Raw genomic sequence first — 25053 nt, forward strand, 5'->3', positions numbered from 1 at the left:
TGGTGGATGTGGTGGTGGACATGGTGGAGGACGTGGTGGTGGAGGTGGTGGTGGACTTCGTGGTGGTGGACATGGTGGTGGACATGGTGGTGGACATGGTGGTGGAAAAGGTGGTGGTGGAGTGGTGGTGGACATGGTGGTGGTGGACGTGATAGTGGTGGATGTGGTGGTGGTGGATGTGGTGGTGGTGGTGGATGTGGTGGTGGTGGACGTGGTGGTGGTGGACATGGTGGTGGTAGACATGGTGGAGGTGGACATGGTGGTGGTGGATGTGGTGGACGTGGTGGTGGTGGACGTGGTGGAGGATGTGGTGATTATGGAGGATGTGGTGGTGGTGGACATGGTGGTGGTGGACATGGTGAAGGTGGATGTGGTGGTGGTGGAGGTGGTGGTGGATGTGGTGGACATGGTGGTGGTGGACGTGGTGGTGGAGGTGGACATGGTGGTGGTGACATAGTGGTGATGGACGTGTTGGAGGAGGTGGACGTGGTGGTGGTGGATGTGGTGGTGGACATGGTAGTGATGGACGTGGTGGTGGTTGATGTGGTGATGGTGGTGGACATGGTGGTGGTGGTGGACGTGGTGGATGTGGGGGTGGTGGAGGATGTGGTGGTGGAGAGCATGGTGGTTGATGTGGTGGTGGTGGTGGTGGACATGGTGGTGGTGGACATGGTGGTGGATGTGGTGGTGGTGGACATGGTGGAGGACGTGGTGGTGGAGGTGGTGATGGACTTTGTGGTGGTGGACATGGTGGTGGACATGGTGGTGGAAAAGGTGGTGGTGGAGTGGTGGTGGACATGGTGGTGGTGGACGTGATAGTGGTGGATGTGGTGGTGGTGGATGTGGTGGTGGTGGTGGTGGATGTGGTGGTGGTGGACATGGTGGTGGTAGACATGGTGGAGGTGGACATGGTGGGGGTGGACATGGTGGACGTGGTGGTGGTGGGCGTGGTGGAGGATGTGGTGATTATGGAGGATGTGGTGGTGGTGGACGTGGTGGTGGTGGACATGGTGAAGGTGGATGTGGTGGTGGTGGAGGTGGTGGTGGTGGATGTGGTGGACATGGTGGTGGTGGACATGGTGGTGGAGGTGAACATGGTGGTGGTGACATAGTGGTGATGGACGTGGTGGTGATGGAGGATGTGGTGGTGGTGAACGTGGTGGTGGTGGACGTGGTGGAGGACGTGGTGGTGGAGGTGGTGGTGGTGGACATGGTGGTGGTGGACATGGTGGTGGTGGATATGGTGGTGCTAGATGTGTTGGTGATGGATGTGGTGGTGGACCTGGTGGTGGATGTGGTGGTGGTGGTGGAAGTGGTGGTGGTGGATGTGGTGGTGGACGTGGTGGTGGTGGACGTGGTGGTAGTGGATGTGGTGGTGGTGGATGTGGTGGTGGTGGATGTGGTGGTGGTGGATGTGGTGGTGGTGGACGTGGTGGTGGTGGACATGGTGGTGCTGGTGGACGTGGTGGTGGTGGATGTGGTGGTGGATGTGGTGGTGGTGGAGGGTGTGGTGGATGAGGTGGTGGTAGAGGATGTGGTGGTGGTGGACATGGTGATGGTGGAGGATGTGGTGGTGTGGGAGGACATGGTGGTGGTGGACGTGGTGGTGGATGTGGTGGGTGGCGGTGGTGGACATGGTGGTGGATGTGGTGGTGGACGTGGAGGTGGTGGTGGATGTGGTGATGGTGGACATGGTGGTGGTGGACGTGGTGGTGGACATGGTGGTGGTGGATTTGGTGGTGGTGGATGTGGCGGTGGTGGATGTGGTGGTGGACATGGTGGTGGTGGATGTGGTTGTGGTGGAGGACATTGTGGTGGTGGATGTGGTAGTGGTGGACGTGGTGGTGGACATGGTGGTTGACATGGTGTTAGTAGATGTGGTGGTGGTGGACGTGGTGGTGGTGGACATGGTCGTGGTGGATGTGGTTGTGGTGGACTTGGTGGTGGTAGATGTGTTGGTGGTGGACGTGGTGGTGGTGGTGGATGTGGTGATGGACATGGTGGTGGTGGTGGATGTGGTGGACGTGGTGGTGGTGGACATGGTGTTGGACGTGGTGGTGGTGGTGGACATGGTGGTGGTGGACATGGTGGTGGTGGATGTGGTGGTTTTGGACGTGGTGGTGATGGAGGTGGTAGAGGTGGACATGGTGGTGGTGGTGGACATTGTGGTGGTGGACATGGTAGTGGTGGAGATGGTGGTGAATGTGGTGGTGGACGAGGTAGTGGTGAACATGGTGGTGGTGGACATAGTGGTAGACGTGGTGGTGGACGAGGTGGTGGTGAACATGGTGGTGGTGGATGTGGTGATGGTGGACGTGGTGGTGGTGGTGGATGTGGTGGTGGTGGACGTGGTGGACGTGGTAGTGGTGTACATGGTGGTGTTGAATGTGGTGGTATTGGATGTGGTGGTGGTGGACATGGTGGTGGTGGATGTGGTGGTGATGGTGGACGTGGTGGAGGACATGTTGGTGGTGGACATGGTGGTGGTGGATGTGGTGGTTTTGGACGAGGTGGTGATGGAGGTGGTAGAAGTGGACATGGTGGTGGTGGTGGACATGGTCGTGGTGGACATGGTGGTGAATGTGGTGGCAGACGAGGTGGTGGATGTGGTGGTGGTGGACATGGTGGTGGACATGGTGGTGGTGGATGTGGTGGTGGACTTGGTGGTGGACATGGTGGCAGTGGACGTGGCGGTGGTGGATGTGGTGGTGGTGGATATGGTGGTGAATATGGTGGTGGTGGTGGACGTGGTGGTGGTGCACATGGTGGTGGTGCACATGGTGGTGAAGGTGGTGGTGGACATGGTGGTGGTGGACATGTTGGTGGTGGATGTGGTGGTGGTGGACGTGTTGGTGGTGGTGGTGGACATGGTGGTGGTGGTGGATGTAGTGGACATGGTTGTGGTGGATGTGGTGGAGGACATGGTTGTGGTGGATGTAATGGTGATGGACATGGTGGTGGTGGAGGACGTGGTGGTGGTGGATGTGGTGGACGTGGTGGAAATGGTGGTGGTGGACATTTGGGTGGACCTGATGGTGGTGGACGTGGTGGTGGATTTGGTGGTGGTGCACGTGGTGGTGGTGATGGTGGATGTGGTGGTGGTGGACGTGGTGGTGGTGGTGGATGTGGTGGTGATGGATGTTGTGGTGGTGGTGGTTGTGGTGGTGGTGAACATAGTGGTGGATGTGGTGGTGGACATGAATGTGGTGGTGGATGTGGTGGTGGTGGACACGGTGGTGGAAATGGTGGTGGTGGTGGACGTGGTGGTGGTGGTGGATGTGGTGGTGGTGGATGTGGTGGTGGTGAATGTGGTGGTGTTGGACGTGTTGGTGGTGGACGTGGTGGTGGTGGATGTGGTGGTGATGGTGGAAGTGGTGGAGGACATGTTGTTGGTGGACGTGGTGGTGGTGGATGTGGTGGTGGACATGGTGGTGGTGGACGTGGTGGTGGTGGAGGACGTGGTGGTGGTGGTGGACATGGGGGTGGTGGACGTGGTGGAGATGGACATGGTGGTGGTGGTGGACGTGGTGGTGGTGGAGATGGTGGTGGATGTGGTGGTGGACGTGGTGGTGGTGGACGTGGTGGTGGTGGACATGGTGGACGTGGTGATGGACATGGTGGTAGTGGACATGGTGGTGGTGGACGTGGTGGTGGTGGTGGACATGGTGGTGGATGTGGTGGTGGACATGGTGGTGGTGAACATGGTGGTGATAGACATGGTGGACGTGGTGGTGGACATGGTGGTGGTAGACGTGGTGGTGGTGGATGGGTTGGTGGTGGATGTGGTGGTGGACATGGTGGTGGTGGACGTGGTGGTGGAGGATGGGTTGGTGGAGGATATGGTGGTGTTTGACATGGTGGTGGTGGACGTGGTGGATGTGGTGGTTATGGTGGATGTGGTGGAGGACGTGTTGGTGGTGGATGTGGTGGTGGTGGACGTGGTGGTGGTGGTGGACATGGTGGTGGTGGATGTGGTGGTGGTGGACATGGTGGTGGAGGATGTGGTGGTGTTTGACATGGTGATGGTGGACATGGTGGATGTGGTGGTGGACGTGGTGGTGGTGGACATGGTGGTGGACGTGGTGGTGGATGGGTTGGTGGTGGACGTGGTGGTGGTGGTGGACATGGTGGTGGTGGATGTGGTGGTGGTGGACATGGTGGTGGAGGATGTGGTGGTGTTTGACATGGTGATGGTGGACGTGGTGGATGTGGTGGTGATGGTGGACGTGGTGGAGGACATGTTGGTGGTGGACGTGGTGGTGTTGGATGTGGTGGTGGACATAGTGGTGGTAGATGTGGTGTTGGTGGACGTGGTGGTGGACATGGTGGTGGTGGACGTGGTGGTGGTGGACGTGTTGGTGGTGGTGGACATGGTGGTGGTGGTGATTGTGGTGGACATGGTCGTGGTGGATGTGGTGGTGGTGGTGGACATGGTGGTGGTGGATGTTGTGGTGATGGACATGGTGGTGGTGGAGGACGTGGTGGATGTGGTGGGCGTGGTGGCCATGGTGGTGGTGGTGGTGGTGGACATGGTGTGGACCTGGTTGTGGTGGACGTGGTGGTGGATTTGGTGGTGGATTTGGTGGTGGTGATGGTGGACGTGGTGGTGGTGGACGTTGTGGTGGTGGTGGTTGTGGTGGTGGTGGACATGGTGGTGGACATGAATGTGGTGGTGGATGTGGTGGTGGTGGACATGGTGGTGGAAATGGTGGTGGTGGTGGTGGACATGGTGGTGGACATGGTGGTGGTGGACATGGTGGTGGTGGACATAGTGGTGGAGGTGGACATGGTGGCAGTGGACATGGTGGTGGACGTGGTGATGGTGGACATGGTGGTGGACATGTTGGTGGTGGACCTGGTGGTGGTGGACGTGGTGGTGGTGGACATGGTGGTGATGGATGTGGTGGTGATGGATGTGGTGGGGTTGGACATGGTGGTGGTAGATGTGGTGGTTGTGGATGTGGTGGACGTGGTGGTGGTGGACGTGGTGGTGGTGGAGGACATGGTGGTGGTGGATGTGGTGAGGTTGGACGTAGTGGTGGTGGACGTGGTGGAGATGGACATGGTGGTGGTGGTGGACATGGTGGTGGACATGGTGGTGGATGTGGTGGTGGACGTGGTGGTGGTGGACGTGGTGGTGGTGGACATGGTGGACGTGGGGATGGACATGGTGGTGGTGGATGTGGTGGATGTGGTGGTGGTGGACGTGGTTGTGGATGTGGTGGTCGACGTGGTGGTGGTGGTGGACATGGTGGTGGTAGACATGGTGGACGTGGTGGTGGATGTGGTAGTGGACGTGGTGGTGGACGTGGTGGTGGTAGACATGGTGGTGGACGTGGTGGTGGTGGTGGATGGGTTGGTGGTGGACGTGGTGGTGGTGGTGGACGTGGTGGTGGTGGACATGGTGGTGGAGGATGTGGTGGTGTTTGAAGTGGTGGTGGTGGACATGGTGGTGGTGGATGTGGTGGTGAACATGGTGGTTGTGGTGTAGGACATGGTGGTGGTGGACGCCGTGGTGGTGGACATGGTGGTGGTAGTGGACATGGTGGTGGACATGGTGGATGTGGTGGGGGTGGATGTGGTGGTGTTGGACGTGGTGGTGGACATGGTGGTGGTGGACGGGGTGGTGGTGGACATGGTGGTGGTGGACGTGGTGTTGGTGGTGGACATGGTGTTGGTGGTAGACGTGGTGGTGGTAGATGTGGTGATGGACATGGTGGTGGTGGACGTGGTGGTGGACGTGATGGTGGTGGACGTGATGAATGTGGTGGACGTGATGAATGTGGTGGTAGATGGGGTGGTGGTGGACATTTTGGTGGTGGTGGACGTGTGGTGGTGGTGGACGTGGTGGTGGACGTGGTGGTGGTTGTGGACGTGGTGGTGGATGTGGTGGTGGTGGATGTGGTGGATGTAGTGGTGGTGGACGTGGTGGTGGTGGATGTGTTGGTGGATGTGGTGTTGGTGGAGGACGTGGTGATGGTGGACGTGGTGGTGGTGGTGGAGGACATGGTGGTGGTGGACATGGTGGTGGTAGTGGACGTGGTGGTGGACATGGTGGGGGTGGACGTGGTGGTGGATGTGGTGGTGTTGGACGTGGTGGTGGACATGGTGCTGGTGGTGCTGGTGGACGTGGTGGTGGTGGACGTGGTGGTGGTGGACGTGGTGTTGGTGGTGGACGTGGTGTTGGTGGTAGACGTGGTGTTGGATGGTAGACGTGGTGGTGGACGTGATGGTGGTGGACGTGGTGAATGTGGTGGTGGATGGGGTGGTGGTAGACATTTTAGTGGTGGTGGACGTGGTGGTGGTGGACATGGTGGTGGACATGGTGGTGGTTGTGGACGTGGTGGTGGACGTGGTGGTGGTGGATGTGGTGGATGTAGTGGTGGTGGACGTGGTGGTGGTGGATGTGGTGGATGTGATGGTGGATGTGGTGTTGGTGGAGGACGTGTTGGTGGAGGACGTGGTGGTGGTTAACGTGGTGGTGGTGGACGTGGTTGTGGTGGAAGTGATGGTGGACATGGTGGTGGTGGAAGTGGTGGATGTGGTGGTGGTGGCGGATGTGGTGGTGGACGTGGTGGTGGATGTGGTGGTAGTGGAGGTGGTGGTGGAGGTGGTGGTGGACGTGGTGGTGGTGGACATGGTGGTGCACGTGGTGGTGGCGGTGGACATGGTGGTGGTGGAGGACGTGATGGTAGTGGAGGAGGTGGTGGTGGTGGAGGACGTGGTGGTGGTGGACCTGGTGGTGGTGGACGTGGTGGTGGACGTGATGGTGGTGGACATGGTAGTAGATAAGGTGGTGAACGTGGTGGTGGTGGACGTGGTGGACATGGTGGTTGTGGTGGTGATGAACGAGGTGGTGGTGGACGTGGTAGTGGTGCTGGACCTGGTAGTGGTATTGAATGTGGTGGTGGTGGACGTGGTGGTGGACATGGTGGTGGACATGGTGGTGGACGTGGTGGTGGACATGGTGGTGGACATGGTGGTGGTGGTGGGCGTGGTGGTGGACGTGGTGGTGGATGTGGTGGTGATGGTGGATGTGGTGGTGGTGGTGGACAAGGTGGTGGGCGTAGTGGTGGTGGGCGACTATTGGGTAGGAGGGTGCTGGCAGAATGCAGAAGGAGAGGCGGATCTTGAAGGGGGAACACGGGAGAGTCTGTTTTTTTGCTATTTACAATAGAATTAATGCTATCACAGAGACCGAAAAAGTCGCAGCATCTGGTTTACAAACCACAACACTTTGCTCCCAGCAGCTAATTAAGTGCGCACAGTGGATGGTGTGATAGATAAGATTAACAGATTCACCTCCTAGACAGCAAACAAAGTGCTGGGGGACATGTCTGTCCAGTAAGAAGTATGTAGGTAGGCATACGTTTACCAGCCCGCACATTTAATATTCAGGAATGTACTAAAGGTGCCTAAACAGGGTATTATCGCTCCTGGATACACCCAAAAAATGCATGCTGCTTTGACATAGAAAGCGCAGTTAGGAGATTGCCTTATGAAAGCAAAGTAGAGAAATTATCGGCTAAACACCTGTAAGCAGTGGTTTCAGAGAGGAAGAGGAGTTTGTAAACAGCCCTGCCCCAAAATGGAACAAGATATAGCTAAAGAAAGCACAGTTATATCGATTGTTGTAGATTACAGTGGGAGCTGTAAGCGGGATACCACAGCATAGACCCTACCCAAAAGCCACACAGCAGCGATCGGCGGTCTTCACTTTTGAAGCACTGCACTCGTGCTTGTGGCGGCATCCACTTAATTAACGTTGCCGCGCCCCTGCTCGCTCCTGCAAGGTGATGCCGCCACAAGCACAAATGCAGGGCTTCAAAAGTGAAGACCGATGGCTAAAGGTCCTCCTAGACAGCGCATGCGCGCTGCCTAGGCGAGACCTAAAAAAGCAGGTGTATTGGGGGTACCACAGTTAAAAACAAACAAAAAAGAAACGCATATCAAAGGAAGTTAGTCACTGAGGCCGGAAAAAGGAAATCTTCTGGGTTATGGCTTATCCATTGCATCAAAACTTAGAGAGGAGAGCAACATAGTAGCTAAAAACATAACGAGAGAGAGGGGGCTAGGGAAGGGAAGTGTCAATGAATGGCCTGGAGTGAAATACCCTAGAACCGCTCAATTTGACACTCCAGAATATTACAAAAAATAATGGGCACTTGCAAAGCTACTGAGAGATTACCCGTGGTTTTTTTTGGACGCCCTTCCTGCACCTTCCAGCACCACTCCTAGCTGCACCCGCTCCGCGGGTGCCGCGTCGTCCACTGGGGCATTACCGGCTGTTGGGAGCTTTTCCTAGCTCACAGCCTCGGCGTGGGAAATCAGCGGGGGCACTTCCATCCTTAAGTCGGCGGCAGAGACCGGTGCTGTAGCAGGGACTCGCTCTCCCAGGAGTCCCTGCCTGCACAGCACACCTGGTCCGCGCTGACTCGGTGCCCCGCCCCCAGGACGCTCTGCAGGCAGTGAAAAGCCTTGCTCTGCCATCTTGCTAATGGGACACTTGCAAAGCTACTGAGAGATTACCCGTGGTTTTTTTTGGACCTTCCAGCACCACTCCTAGCCGCACCTGCTCCGCGGGTGCCGCGTCGTCCACTGTGTTTTGACACGACAAGGGAAACCCAAAAGGAATCACACTAGGGTCCTTGGGCAATAGGCTATTTTACAGAACATGGGACCCTAGACATTGAGGATCAAAGTAAATAATAGACATATACTGAATAGTATATATGACCTCTGCCCAGCCGGGCAGGTTTCTTTAATTATCCAAAAAATTTTTTATGTTACTCAATGTAAATGACAATTGTACAAAAGTGGGCACAGCCTGTGACCCACAAGAAACAAGAACAAAACAAGTGACACAAACAATTATGTAGAAATGCTCAAAGGCGGTCTGTACTCATTCCATGGTAATACAGACTAGTATACAATCACAACAACCCATTGTTGTTCAGAATTTATGTAGTCAAATCAACATATGGTGCATTTAGGTCGACGACGTTTCGATGCAATTACACAATACTTGCATCATCATCAGGACAAAAAAATATATGTCATGTTTGTCTTGGAAATTGATTACATTCACGAAGCCTCGTAATTTATCAGAGTGGCTCCACAGTAGGCATTCCTCGGAGCGTTAAAAAGATAGTTTCATTTCCGTGAGGAGAATTGGGAGGTTGTTCAAGCCGTTAGTCGCGCTTGGTCCTGGTTAGTACTTCTGAGGGATAATTAGGTGCAGCATGATGGCTGAAGGAGGGGGTTCTGGCGGAGATCCACTGGGGCATTACCGGCTGTTGGGAGCTTTTCCTAGCTCACAGCCTCGGCGTGGGAAATCAGCGGGGGCACTTCCATCCTTAAGTCAGCAGCAGAGACCGGTGCTGTAGCAGGGACTCGCTCTCCCAGGAGTCCCTGCCTGCACAGCACACCGGGTCCGCGCTGACTCGGTGCCCCGCCCCCAAGACATTTTCGAGCCTATTTAGCTACATCCAGCTACCGCAGCGCGGGAGCGCCGGGCGAAGCCCGGGCAAAGGGCGGGCCGTCTGTGGCCGTCCGGGGCCAGCAGGGGCCGGGACCGGCCACTCCTCTAACAACACAGGTAAAACAGAGGATTGCTTTGCTGGGCTATACAGTACTGATCATTTTGTTGTCACGATCTATATGTCTGCATATTCCCCAATGGCTACCCGTTCAGGTAGATGTACACGGAAAGGGGGAAATTCTACGCTAGGGACCATGGATAATTTCATAACTCGTGCCGTTTCTGTTGTAGAGGAGGAAATCCTCCTAGCAGAACGCAGGCTATCACAGGAATATTTGGCACATAAGCGCTCTTCCCTGGGGACACTTGTGCAGGCCAAATCCCCAATAAACACTATTCCATCAGAATCCTTAAACCCCTTAATCCCTAGCGACTTGCAACCCTGTGTCGTTGACCTGAGATCACATAGTGACCTTTTTGAAATTGTTTCTGAACCAGCACCCATAAACAAAACTGCAGGTAATACTGATATAAGAAATTGTCCTGCCACCATAGTGCCTGCTCCACCGGCTTTGCCAGTAATAACAATACATGATATTCCAACAGGACAAGCTTTACTATCCCCCCCGCCAAAAACTAGTAGGGTTGCAGTAAAAAGGAAGAGACTGGTTACCCCACGCAAAGCCTATAGATTAAAGGCTTTAAAGAGAATTCGAAAAAACTATATGAATGGGGGAGCGTACTGTAAATCCCTAGATACTGATTCTACGAACATTGGGATAGAATCAAGTGAACAACAAGAGGGTGACCTATTAAATGTCTCTGCTAGTCCTGCCCCGGACATTGAACTAGCCAATTGCCCTAAAGATCCACCAGCAGCCAACTCGCTTATTGAACAGATCCAATCTCTCATGACAACCTTATTGCAACCGGTAACTGAAAGACTGAAAGGGCTATCGGAGCGCTTGGATAAATTCGAGCAAACTTCCTTGGATAATTTTTTTGCCCTAAAATCACTGGTTAAACTTCATTCCAAGATTGGAGCAGATACCGTAAGGATGGAATCGAGCCCAACGCTTTCTAAACCAGCGCAACAAACTCGACCACCTAGGAAAGACAAGGTGACAGACCAAAGTAGGACTAATGCTGTATTGGGAGGATCACGAGTGGAGCCTCCGAAAGTGCAACCAAACAATGGAGGAATTCAATTGGCTGTCCCCCCAAAGCCTGCACCACGCAAAGTTAAACAGGTAATCAATACTACCACTTCTCAAACCTCGGCGCCTTCAAAGCCAACGGATGGGACAGGAACCACAGTCTCCACATCTAACTATGGCCCTAACAACAATATTCAAACATCTGACTGCAATACAGGCAATTCAGCGCCGAAAAAGGTTCCAAACGCACACCTCCCACCGGGGTGCCAACCGTATGTGGTAGTGCTTACAGGCGTCCCTCCTCTGAAACCTAACAAAAGGGAGTCCTATGATGAATTAAAAAACAAGACCTTATATTGGCTGAGAGAAAATAGACCTCTACCATACACTGTCAATTGCCAGGTCATCCAAGTCCGAAGAGTCAGTTGGCTGGGTATTAGGCCGAAAGATATTGAAGGGGATTGCATTTTGGTTAATTTTAAAGACCCCTCAGTCGCGCAGCTCGTGTACAGCCAACAACCGCGAAGAGGTAGCCTAGGAATCGGAACCTGTGACCTTAGTTACTTTTACCCAATGCAATGGAATCAAGGTAATAGAGTTCCATTACAGCCAGGTTTGATGAATAATAGATTCTCATTCTTTGATCCTCCGACTCCTGTTGGCAGAATATATCCACAGAATATGGACATGGACAAAAATTGGTCATGGTGGGGTCATTGACAAACAAAAGACTATGGATCTAACGGAACTTTTTCCCCTATGTCTAGTGTGCATCTACGGGAATCATGTGTATCATTAAACCCAGGTACCTGTGTAATGCCCTCTGTAACTGAGACAGTTGAAATTATACGGGCTGAAATTTTGTCTGACAGCACCCTGGATGACCACCAAGGGAGGGAAACATCTGATTCCTGCATTGTCGTGGACCAAGATATGTTATTAATGTTAAACAATGAGCCCGAAGATTTGGTACGCAGAAACAAGCTTTTGGAGGCCGCCAATGAGGAGGAAATACCAAATACATGCAATAATCACCCGGGTAACCCAGTACAATACAACCCAAAACCAGACACAAAAATCCTGTCATGGAATATCGCAGGGTTGTCTAGAAACCTCTGCGACAGGAACTGGAGTGCTTTCTTGGAGGAGCATGATATCATACTCCTACAGGAAACTTGGGCAATCAACATGGTGCATAGACTTGGTTATAAAGCATTTCATTGTGGGGCGATTGCATCAGTGAGAGGTAGACCCTCAGGGGGTTTATTAATTTGGATAAGAATATCCCTGAATGTTGTTGTATCGCCTTTGTACCTTGCTTCTAACGATTTGCTTGGGGTTAAGATAGCCACGAAAAACATGGGCGATGTCTATTTGATAAATATTTATAATAGACCAAACCCACAAAATAAAGAATCAACGGTTGTAGAGCAACTTAGCTCGTATTTGTGTAATCTAGAGGCAGACTCCAAAATAATCATAGGCGGGGATTTTAACTGCCAATTCGAGCCCGTACTGGGGCTTGAAAATTTGTTAGAAAATGAAGATAGGGCCCATGACATCCCTCACCTAGACAGCGTAAAACTAGTAAAAAGCTCAGTGGCAGCTATACAGATCTATGAACTGACTGTATCTAATGATTTAAGGGCATGTAACGGGCGATTAGATCCAGATAAACCAGGTAATTATACATATAGCAAGGGGTCATCTAAATCATTGATTGACTTTATGTTGATTACAACTAATCTATGGTATCTGTTGCTGATGTTTAAGGTTGTGAACAGACCAGAAAGTGACCACTTTCCCTTACAATTGGGGATGTTACCAGAACCTTTTTTTACATCTGATGGCGAGACCGAACCTAACAGGGAGGTGGCCGAGGTCGATGTTTCTAATAACAGGAAAGCAATAAAATGGCCACATATCCTAGCAAAAGAAGACACGCTCTTGGGTATTTATAATACCTTCTCAGACATCATCCCCCTATATGATAACTTGAGGTTGGGATCTCATGAAGTTCTTAAAATGCATTACCACTTAGTAGAGTCATTAATACCCCTTCTGAGCAAAACTTGTAGTAATAATAAAGACAATGTAAGACGGCAATTGGAACTAGAGACACCATGGTATAATAAACAGTGTCGTCTAGCCAAAAGTAATCTAATTAATGCCGTGAAATCCAAGGATCAGACGAGGGTTAGAGAGTGTAGACATGAATATAAAAGACTCCTGTGTAATGCAAAAAAGGAATGGGATGATTCGATCTGGGAAGATCTTTTAAATGCTGCTAGGAAGCATGACCAATGTACCTTTTGGAGCTTGATAGCCAAAAATAATAAAACGGGTAGCTCCAATAGGGATTTTTTCCTGGATGAAAAAATTTGGTTTGATCACTTTGTAAAACTATATGATCTGGTCGGGGTGTCCCCAGAGCGAAACTATCTTGGATCTCTCCCCCGGTGTACTAATCCACTTAAATTTAGCACTGAAGAGACTTTGTGTGCAATAAAGGCAATCAAGGCGGGCAAGGCACCAGGCCCGGACAAATTACCTGGGGATTTATTTACTCATAACATCGAAGTATGGTGCCCCTATATAAACTTTCTGTGCAACTCCATCCTGTTGGGAACTCCGATCCCCGAAACATGGAAGGGGGCAGAAATAGTTACTATTTACAAAAAAGGGGACCGCTATAATCCAGGTAATTACAGACCAATTAGTTTAATTGACATTTTACAAAAAATCTTTGCCAGACATATTTTAAATCGACTTTTAACTTGGATAGAGGAATCTAAAATCCTCTCAAAATATCAAGCAGGATTTAGAATTGAGACAAGCACTGTGGACCAGGTGCACAGGTTTATGTGTATTTGCTGGAAATATATTCAAATAAAGAAGTGTAGCATATATGTAGCATTCATGGATTTACGCTCAGCGTTTGATCTTGTCCCCCGTTCCCTATTATGGGATACTTTAAGGAAGATGGGTGTCCCGGATGAATTGCTGGATAATCTTATAAAGCTTCATACTGATAATTTTGCTAAAGTAAGGTGGGGAAGAAATGGCGAACTCACCCAAGCCATACCAGTAAAAAGGGGGGTACGGCAAGGGTGCGTGTTGGCCCCAACCCTTTTCTCCCTATTTGTAAATGATATCCCCCTTTGCCTGGCACAATGTAATCATGATTCCCCCAAACTGTGTAATGAGGCAATTACAGAATTGTTATTTGCGGATGACACCATTTTAATATCACAAACACCTAAAGGTTTGCAAAATTTAATAAACCAATTCCATAGTTACTGCGAGCTAAAGGGGTTAGAAATGAATTCATCTGAAACCAAGTACATGGCCATTAATCCCCCTAAAACTTTTAAGAAGAACCTGGCCCTAAATAACACTAAATTAGAGTACGTGGAATTTTTTGACTATCTGGGTATCAGGCTTGACAGCAAAATGTCTTGGACGAATCAATCAGAAAAAAGTAGGCTAACACTTAAACACAACTCTCTCCCCATCTTAAAAATCCATGGAGGGAGTTCCATAAAAGCTATAACTCCTGCGATTGAAGTGTTTAAAGCCAAAGCGCAATCTGCCTCCTTGTATGGGGCCGAGATGTGGGGGCCTTATTCAAATAAAACATTTGATACTGACGAGAATGCGTTCTTTAGACGCCTATTAAAATTACCAGTAAGAACGCCTTTAGTGCCTGTTTATTTAGATATTAGTCTAAAACGTACAGATCATTTGTGTTGGCTGAGGCCATTGCTTTATTGGGTAAGATTATGGTCTACCCCGGAACTCGCTGACTATAGAGCGGGTTTGTTGGAAATTAGGGAACTGGACACTTTTAACTCAATCAAGTGGCTGAGACATATATCCATTTGGCTTACAAAAATAGGTCTTTCACACTTCTGGAAAACCCCAATCACGTCAATCACCTCGCTAACTATCTGCAAAGAACAAGTAAAATCTGCTTACTGGAATTATGTGAATATCAACGCATATGAACGTGCTACTGGTTCTTTAACACACAAGTTTTTGCAATTTAAGGACACCCCCATATTTGAACAATTTATGGATAAAGTTGAACCACCCTTGGCTAAAACCGTATATCTACAATATAGATATGGGGTTTTACAGATAAACGCAAACACTTGTTGGTGGGGAAACTCCAAAGGAAATGACCCTTTTTGCAAATTGTGTGACTTGAAACAAAAAGAAGACGAGGCCCATATCCTCTTCTTTTGTCCGTTATACAAATTACAACGTACGAAATGGATTAGACCCCTTTGTAAAAATCTGGGCACACGTTCGTACAAAGAGGCAGAAAGGTTACTTAGATCTTCAACCACCAGGTTGATAACATTTGGAGTGAGCAGGTATCTCCATAGTGTCTGCTTGATTAGAAAGAAATGTGGACTGAAAATATAGAATATAAGTGTGTTTTACCTGCTGGCATTTTTAATTATTTATAAACTGTACTTAGCTGTTTTAATATCTGTTTGTGTAATTAAATGGAAGAAAGCTCGATTGTATGTTATAAATAGTGAACTAGTAATGCATCACCCTAAAACAGCAAATAATTTGTGATAATGGTCTGGGACCTGCAAATATTGCACTTTAATGTTCTATGAATGTTTTGTCAAATGTAATTTATTTTTTAAATTTATGATTATGTATGTATTTTATGTGTTGGCTTTATGACAAATTGTCGAATAAAAGCTTCTACAAACAAACATTGGCCAAAGAAATCATAAATCAATTCAATAATATAGAATGTGTTTTTGTTGAAAACCAAAAACTGTTTTTCCATTCACTTTGCCACTCTTAAATATACAAAACCATAAATGTGTTTGAGCCCTATACACTTTCTTATCTTTGGGATTTTTTCTTCTGGAGCCTTTCACATTAAGATTGTCACTAGTTCAGATATGACTTTTGTGAACTTATAGGGTTTGGAATTATAGAGGACATATAATATGCCTAAGGCACAGTGTGCGCACATATGTCACTGTAACATATTCCAGGTCCAAGAGTGCAGGATCGTTACCAGGTGTTTAGCATAAAACCTGACTCTCCATACTCACTCTGAGTAAGTGAGAAGTCACGTGATCAAGAGAGAGATTGGGTTGTTCTACAGAGTTTAGGTAGGACAGTGGAGGTAGTTTGGGGGGAGTAAAAGGGGAATTTTGCTTCTACCAATAACAAGGTGTGCATGAGAAAAACTGCATATATTTTTTGTTGCTACTGTTAGAAATTGGTTTACTGGTTGACTGGGGTGCGAGCCCTGGTCAAGTAGCACCCACAGTCCTAGTCAGGGTAAGACACAAGCAAACCCCAAATTAACCTCTGCTTAATCCCCTTGTAGCTTGGCACAGAGAAGTCAGGCTTAATTTAGAGGCAATTTGAAACGTATTTGTGCAACACTTCAAAAGGGAAACAGCCATTACATTGCAGCCATTATAACACATCTACTTTTACCACACATCATTTAACAATGATTATGCCTTACCACGCATACCTTTACAACAAATATTGTTTTGATGTAATGATTGGTAAAGGCATATGCATGGTAAAGGTTAGTAGTATAGCCTGGCATATGCCCAGGCTGTACTACTAACCGGGTGGCTCTCATTGACCGATTCCCTTCTTTTCTTAGTCTCCAGGCAATTTATCTCAGTTCAGGATACTAATGTATTTTGCTGATAGGATGTTCATAATTGAATCTCCTTAATTGGTTAGTAACAAAATAGACATGGACACTAAATTAAGAGGCATCCTTCAGAAAAACTCATGGTATTTGCTAACAGTTGCACTTTGAACATGAAACACAGTTACAATCGAAGCATCAATCCTTATGAAAACACCTAGGTTTTTTAAAAACTATTCGTAACAGCTTATTAGGTAATGGGTAGACGCTGCTTTATCAATTGCCAGAAGGCACCAGACCAAAGGAGTAACCTAGTTAAAAATCCACTGGCCTGAGAACAACTATACAACAGGAACCCTAAAGGAGTATCATATATAGGCATATATAGAAATTCACTGGGCTGAGAGAACAGGGATCATAACTCCAAGGTAGCAAATCTGCTTTCATCTTATCTCGCACCGCACAAGCTCATTGCATACGGCATACTTTATACAGCTTCTGCTATAAGAGTCTGGAGCGCTGTCATGCAGCATGCAGAAGCGGAAAAACAAGCTAATGGTGGCTCCGAAGATGGTTCTGACGTGCGTTCTTAAGATTCATTTTGACTGGCATAAAGTCCTCCTCAGGATTCATAGAGACTAGCGAAGGCTAGCATTTTGCTGCTTTTATGATAAAAAAGAAATCTGATAAGTCTTATTTGATAATGATGGTGGTGCAAACACGTTCATGAATCAACTTGGACTCTGAGATGTGATCGAAAACTATCAAACACTCCAAGATGGCTGCCATTTTATCCTTATTGTTTAACCCAGCACGCATACACCCAAAATGGCCGCCAAGTTAACACCCTCCTATGATGGGGTAGCGCTCCAGGGCACCCGCGCAGGCAAATTTTCTGCCCCTCTCACCGGCTGTTGGCAACCGGGACTATATCTTGGCCACGAGGAAGAGGAACAGTACCTCCCAGCCTCAGCAGCATATGGGGAGGTCTCCCGAAAACCTTGCGTTTTTGCCAAGTGAGTACTATCTCCTTCTTCCACTGGGAGCTGAGAGGGACCCATTCATCACTCCTCCCTAACGAGATGAGTTTGCGCATGTAGGACTACGTGGCAGCAGACACGTTCTGTACCACCAGGGGCTCACTCTTCCACCAGGACCAAGGGTATATCACAGACACCATATCCACTATCCTGTCACGGATACCAGGCACCCTTATATTTGGGCAAGGTACCGAGTGATTATGGGAGTGAGATGCAAGTCTCGACACAGGCCGAGCCCCGAGGTGACTACAGCTTCCTCCTGAAGGGCCTATTTTTAACTAGCTCACCACCATCTTTTGAGAGTGTGTTTATTGATCCTTGTGCTGATGAATACACCACTACCTGAGGTGCATTACCGACCTAATTTTAGCTGCACCACCAATAACCTCCTTTTTAGAACTTTGGAATTGCCAGGGGTCTTTACCTGCCGGGAGTTGATGGTTCCATACACCAACCAATTTTGGGTGAGTTCGCTGTTCTCATGACACAACAGTTACCATGATAGCACGGGATATGTAATCCATGTGTGTTTTTAATTATCATACATTTCTCACGAGCACGTCATAACTGTGTGAGGCATGGTTTGTGGCACCATGATTTTACTGTGTGTAATGCACCATCATCTATGTGTAGCATACATGGTGAAGCTGATAAGGGATGCAAATGTTGAATAAGTAATTACAAGTATCCGGTACTGTTTAACCATCTTTGATTTTCTCTCATTAGGTTTACCATCGCATTTACAGGTACCACATTTGATGTACATGGTGTGGTGTATCACAGTTAATCAACTAGAATGCCACAATCAGTGTAAATAGACATTCCTTTATAGGTCCTGATGAATTGCCGCTAGATCAATCTGACACATAGGCAAGAAACACGTCGACCCCATGAAGTTGAGTGCAATATCCTGACACATTATATCAGGAAGGCGCCACTCTCCAATTTTTTTTAACCAGGTTGGAAGCCAGTCTCATTAAAATTATTTTGTTTGGACTTCCATTTCCTATTTTAACCCTTGAACGGTCCATTGACCTTCACTTGGTACCGCCCTCATCGCGGCCACCGATGACATCCGAGCCCTGATGGACAACGGAGAAACAGCGGCCCTCATCCTCCTAGACCTCTCCGCGGCCTTCGACACTGTCTGCCACCGCACCCTAGTGCAGCGCCTCAGCAACGTCGGAATCCAGGAGAGGGCACTGGAGTGGATCATCTCCTTCCTCGACGGAAGAACACAGAGAGTCCGACTACCACCGTACAAGTCAGAGGCCACCGAAGTCATCTGCGGCGTCCCTCAATGATCCTCGCTGAGCCCCACCCTCTTCAACGTCTACATGAGCCCCCTCGCGGCCATCGCACGCCAGCACAACCTCAACATCATCTCCTACGCTGACGACACCCAGCTGATCCTCTCCCTGACCAACGACCCCGCCGCCGCCAGAGCCAACCTTCACGAAGGGATGAAACACGTAGCCGAGTGGATGACGACCAGCCGCCTGAAACTGAACTCAGACAAGACGGAAGTCCTCATCCTGGGCTCCTCGCCCTCCGCCTGGGACGACTCCTGGTGGCCCCCCGCCCTGGGCACCGCACCCAAACCGACAGACCACGCAAGGAACCTGGGCGTCATCCTGGACTCCTCCCTCTCCATGACCAGACAAGTCAACGCCGTCTCCTCGTCGTGCTTCAACATCCTGCGCATGCTACGGAAGATCTTCCGGTGGATCCCCACCGAGACCAGGAAGACGGTCACCCAGGCCCTCGTCACCAGCCGACTGGACTACGGCAACGCCCTCTACGCCGGAACCACCGCCAAGCTCCAGAAGAGACTCCAGCGGATCCAGAACACCTCAGCCAGACTCATCCTCGACATCCCACGACACAGCCACATCTCCGGACATCTGAGAGACCTGCATTGGCTCCCCGTCAACAAAAGAATCACCTTCCATCTCCTCACCAACGCACACAAAGCCCTACATGATCAAGGCCCGAGCTACCTCAACAACCGCATCAACTTCTACGCTCCCAAACGCCATCTCCGATCAGCCAGTAACGCCCTCGCCGCCGTCCCCCGCATCCGAAGAACGACAATATGAGGAAGGTCCTTCTCCTACCTGGCCGTCAAGACCTGGAACTCCCTCCCGACCGACCTGCGCCTGACCCAAGACCACCTCTCCTTCAGGAAGAAGCTCAAGACATGGCTGTTCGAGCAGTAGCAGCACCCCCCCCCCCACCCCCCCCAAGCGCCTTGAGACCCTCCGGGTAAGTAGTGCGCTCTATAAATGTCTTTGATTGATTGACTTAGCACATCTACAGCTTTAGGTCCCTCACACCCACAGCACCAAACGGCCAGGAATAAAAGATCTCTGCTGAAGAGCCCCTCATAGGGAACCCGTCAGGAAGTGAAGCGCCGACCTGACGAGGCGATAGCCTTTTGATAAAGCATGACATTCAGCTGGATAGGTGTTTGAGGGCCCTAGTTCCGGAAGGAGGGATCCCCCTTTCCCTCCGTCATCAAGGGACAACCTACTCTTCTTAACTTACCTCGCTCCCCCTGCTTTATCAAGAAGTGCATACCCTTTTTTGTTAGACACAAACTCTGAAGATATCAATTTTCACATCACTCCCTAGGAACCAGGCAGTTGCCGGCTGCTGGGTTGCTGTAACAATGGAAGGAAACTTGATTCTGTGCACGACCTATGGAGAAAACTACAATAACGGCTTAAAGCTGCTGGTATACTGATAAATAGCTTCCCTCCTCACCCTTCCTCTGTGAAACCCCTCCCACAGGAAAGGCACAACGCAGTAAAGCATTACCACATATGACCATATGACACAATTTTGAGGTAAAAGTATGCATTGTAGTGGCATGCGTGGTTATTTTATGCATGGTAATGGCACTTTTAATATGTCCTAATGAATGCTCGTTGTAATGACATGCGTGGTAATGGGGTGCCTGGTAGTGGGTCATGCGTGCTAGTGTAAGCATTGTAACGGCATGCATGCATTGTTGCCTCATACAACCCACTTTAAACACTAAAAGAGGGAAAACACCTTACAAAAACATCACACCCTTGGTTAGAAAAATAGAGCTTAATTCTATAAATAGACCAAGACCAAAACAACAAACATCCAATCAGTAGAACCGGTGTTATGTATTTTTAAAGAATAAACTGCAATATAGCACCTAAAAGCATGAAGCATCAATCCTGGCTATATCTGGTCATGCTGGACTGGGTCAAAGTCAAAAATTCAGGTTGACCACGATGGAGCGCAGGTTAGATAGAGTCCCAGATCAGTCCCTCTTAAGGTTTAACATTTCAGGTTTTGTGCCAATAGTCCCATTGGCATTGGAGAGGGTCGTGAGGAGCAAGGACAGAGTTGTGTGAGGTGATTGGCATAGTGAGATGAGCAGGCAGAATGTCACGAACAGGTGGGCTGGTGCTTAGCATTGGTGGTCCACTGCTGGCAATCGAAGCTTGCTATGCAAGAAACAGGCTGGTGGCGGCTTGTGCAGAATTTCGTTGCAAGCAGCACCTGCCTCGTTGCGAACGGGTACATTTACGGTCACAAAGAGCCCAAAAACTTTATTTAAAGAGCGTTGAGCCAGGGCCCGAGAGGCACAACTTGGAGATCAGGAACTCGCTGCAGACAGGTCCAGGGGCTATTGGTGTGTGTTTTATGTCCATGAGGCTTAGATCAGGAGGTCAGCAGACTAGCCCTTGGAATTACTCTGGGGTCGAGGGTTTAAGAAGTTCCAAGTTCAGTTCTTCCTCCGCAGGCAAGAGGGTAACTGGCAGAAGGTCTAAAAAGCAGGCAGTAGCTCCTTCACAGTAGCAGTCCAGCAGAGTGGCAGCCCTTGTATCAGCACAGCAGTTCTTCTTACTGGCAGAGTATCCACAGGTCCAGAAGTGCACTGAAGAGTTGGTGTCTGAGTTTCTTTCTTTTATACACAGGTGTGCCTTTGAGTTGGGGAGAAGCTTCCCGAGGCATGCCTGTGAACTGCATTCCTGGCCCTGGCTCCAGAATAATTGCAGGGGAAAGGCAGTCCTTTGTGTGGAGGCAGAACACAATCTATTCAAGTGTAAGTGGTGTTGTGCCCAGTTCATCCCTTTCATTTTCCCAGAGATGGCTCATCCAGTCACACCTGAGCTTCCATTGTGTGTGGCGGTCTAGGAGGAATACAACAGTCACCTCACCCAGTCATGTGACCCAGAGACAGGCTGCAGGCACCAAATGGCTTAGGCAAGAACATGGCAACTTTCTAAAAGACCTAGATAAGACCTAAGTAGTTATTTGTTAATACTACTTGCACTGTTTTTTAACCTTGGGTGTGGGTAGGACCCTAATAAACTCTTCTTCCACTCCCACAACCCAATATTAATTTTTTCACTATCACATGCTACAGCGAGAACTTATTGCACTGCTTACCTTTATATTTTCTTGTGCCCCCTGATACCACCACATAGTTTATACACATACATCCCGTATTCCTTCACATTTGATTAGGCCACAATCTACCTAATCCTAAGTGGTTCTTTCCACTTCCTTCGGGTGAAGGATCCCAAGTGATGTAGGGCGGTACAGGACGGGTATCTGATGGGAACATATTTTTCACCAAGAATACCTTGGATTCAGGGATTGTGTTCTTTCAATACACACACAGTCATTTAGATAGCTGCACAATTTGCTTGTTGACCCATTGTTACACTTTGTTTTTTCAACTTTCTAAAAGTGGAATTTTCACAGTTGTAATTTAAAATCAGACTTCCCCATAAGTTAGAATTTTAAATTAGGATTCCAGAGACACCAAACATGAACTGATTATCTCTCAACATTTGTAAATTACATGTATAAAATGTAATAAGACAACTGCAAGCTTATCCTTTGAGAGAGATAAACCTTGGAGTAGTGAAAAACTAATGTAAGAATTTCTCACTACCAGGACATATAAAACTTAAAAGAACATGTCCTACTTTTTAAATACATTGCACCCTGCCCTCTGAGCTGTCCATGGCTACCACAGGCCCTTATATGTATTATAAAGGAAGATTTGGGCCTGGTAAAAGGTTTAATTTTGCCATGTTGAAATGGCAGTTTATACTGCAGACACAGGTTCCACAATGGCAGTCCTTATACATGTTTAAAGTGCTACTTTAGTGGGTGGCACAACCAGTGATGCAGGCCCACTAGCAGCATTTATTTACAGGCCCTGGGCACATGTAGTACCACTTTACTAGGGACTTACAAGTAAAGTAAATATGCTAATAGGGTATAAGCCAATCTAAAATGTTTAGAGCACATGCACTTTAGCACTGGTTAGCAGGGGTAAAGTGTGCAGAGTCCTGAGGTGAACAAAAACAAATTCAGCAAAAATGGGAGGAGTGAAGGCAAAAAGTTTGTGGGTGATCCTGCAGAAAGGGCCACGTTCACCAGCTACCTATCGGGAAGTTAGCACAATCTGGTCTAGTTGTTCTATATTTACTTCTAATTGTATACTATGCAAGCAACCTAAAAAACGTAATTCACTTATTTTGCATTTGTTGCTATCTCACAAGTGATGAACAAAATATCAGAAAGCATATTGAACAGTTATCTTATTATATCTTGTATTGTCACTGTATGTTTTATGCAAAGTGGTCAGATAACTAATTGAAATTCTATACGTGCTCTAGATTAATTACCTCTTGCAAAAAAAGTAATTGGGTTTGTAATATTCATTTAGTAATTTCCGATTGTATTCTATGCCAACATTTTTATAAACTGTATATTTTACTGTAGTGTGAGCCATCTCCAGATTAATAGGGTTTTGGTTTCTGTATTGAAGGCTGGTGTATGATTTTTTGATTCAGTTTTTAATAAATAATCGATACATTATTAATTTGCTTCCATTATCATCTCAGAAAAGGAATGGGAATGGTTGATGATTAGGTACAAGTTAATTTCAGTCGAGTCTAATAAATAAACATTAGATATTGGATACGTTGCATGGTTGCAGTCCTTATATTAATAAAAAATATCTTTTCACAACCTAGGTATGAAAAATCTTGGAATAAGCTCAACAAGACGAAGATCCTGCAGGATGCTCTGGAACGAGCTGGAAGGAAGGATCTGGCTGACAAACTCCGATGCCTCCACTGGGGGCATCAGAAGTTAAGCAGCCGGGTTGAGCTGCCCTCTGCCTTTCCATTCCTTATCACAGTCCACAAAACCATCAATAACAAAGAAGGCCTTAAAAAAATTAACGAGCTGAGTCGCAAGTACACCTAAGCTAGGTCCTATATAAACACTATTTGGTTTACTGGCCCTATTACTTCATGATGTGTATAGTGGTGATGTGTAACTGCATTTCAATTCCGAGGGTGTGATTTAAAGGCGCACAGTAATACAAAATCTGCATACTCTCTATGAATGTATGAATGTATATTTTGCATACTCTCCACAATAGTGGTAAATCCATCATTGGCGAGATTACCAGTGGTGGGAATGAAGCCACTAGAATCAAGACCTCCATGTTGTAATATGGTATTGACAGTAACCGATGACCGTGATTATGATGATGGATGAGTCAGTACATCCCTCCGGAATTGGTGGATTTACATTGCTACAGATCCCTACATCAAACCCAAAATCTTATTAAGGAGATGTGTTTGTTGTTTTCTAGGATATTGAATCAGGAGCTGGAATGCTTGAATTTGCTTGCTTGAATAAAATTCAGCACCCACCGAGAAAGAAAAATTATCTGAATGTTGATTAGTAATCACCGCATTGTCTTAGCAATTGCACTTTTTGCATGCAAATCACTGAATAATAAATGAGTAAGTTAATACAGTAAATATTTTTTTGAAAACTATATAAAATAATCCATCACTATTCTGAAAGTTTAAGTAATATGTTAGCCACTATTATAAAATAAACCTAGGAATATGTCAATTCTATCTAAAGAACTGTTAGTGTTTTAGTGTATAACAATATTTACATTTATTATACAATTTATGGTTCATGTCTCAGAGTTAATCATGCTCTGTAAATCATAGCAACAGCTGCCAATTCATTACTTAATTATGCTCACCTATGAATACCACGACTTGTGAAGGAAAAATAAATGCATTTTTACTGTTGAAATGTTCTTTTGTCGAAATGTATTCGGAGGAGCTCTATCATTTCTGCTGTGTGTGGGTAGGGATTATCACTTGGAATGCAAAGAAAACACAACCTCTAAGGATGAAATAATTTGTAAAAGGACAGAAATTTAAAAGGATGATCATACCTCATGTTTTTTGTGCTCTCAGTGTGTCTTCTTTAGAAGCAACAATGGGGTGGCACAGTGGCCCTCAGAACCTGGGATTTAAGTTTAAACAAAAACAAACGGTTCTGCGGGTACAACAATTTCTTTTTAGATTCAAGACACTATTTACTTGTAACACATCCAAAATGTTTAGTGAAAGAACAATATAACACACACCGGAAGTAAGTTTCAAATCATATATTTGAGATTTTAATATCATATATTGGAGGCTAGAACAATATACATATTTAATTGCGCAGAAAGGGAATCAAGTGATTGTGGTGACTTGTGGTGATAGGTGATACGAAAAAAACACACTATGTACAATACATAAATTGAAGTGCAGTGAACAGGGGGAGAAAATTCTGGGTTGTCTTTACAATTTTATACATACGGCCCAGAGACCATTCAATGGCTGCCTTGTATTCATGGGC

The 25053-nt window shown here is 47.9% G+C and overlaps 1 protein-coding gene across 1 annotated transcript in view; it reads left to right on the forward strand.

The window, feature by feature from the left end:
- Window positions 1-24453, forward strand: part of LOC147698332 (uncharacterized) — a 126211-nt gene extending 101758 nt beyond the window's left edge. The window contains exon 4 of the mRNA XM_086933426.1: window positions 23367-24453. Within this exon, the coding sequence (XP_086789552.1) occupies window positions 23367-23601 (235 nt within the window). The 3' untranslated portion in view covers window positions 23602-24453. The remainder of the gene's footprint in view (window positions 1-23366) is intronic.
- Window positions 24454-25053: the final 600 nt, after the last annotated feature.

This window comes from Lissotriton vulgaris, chromosome 8 (genome assembly GCF_964263255.1).
Source record: "Lissotriton vulgaris chromosome 8, aLisVul1.2, whole genome shotgun sequence".
Classification (NCBI taxonomy): domain Eukaryota; kingdom Metazoa; phylum Chordata; class Amphibia; order Caudata; family Salamandridae; genus Lissotriton; species Lissotriton vulgaris.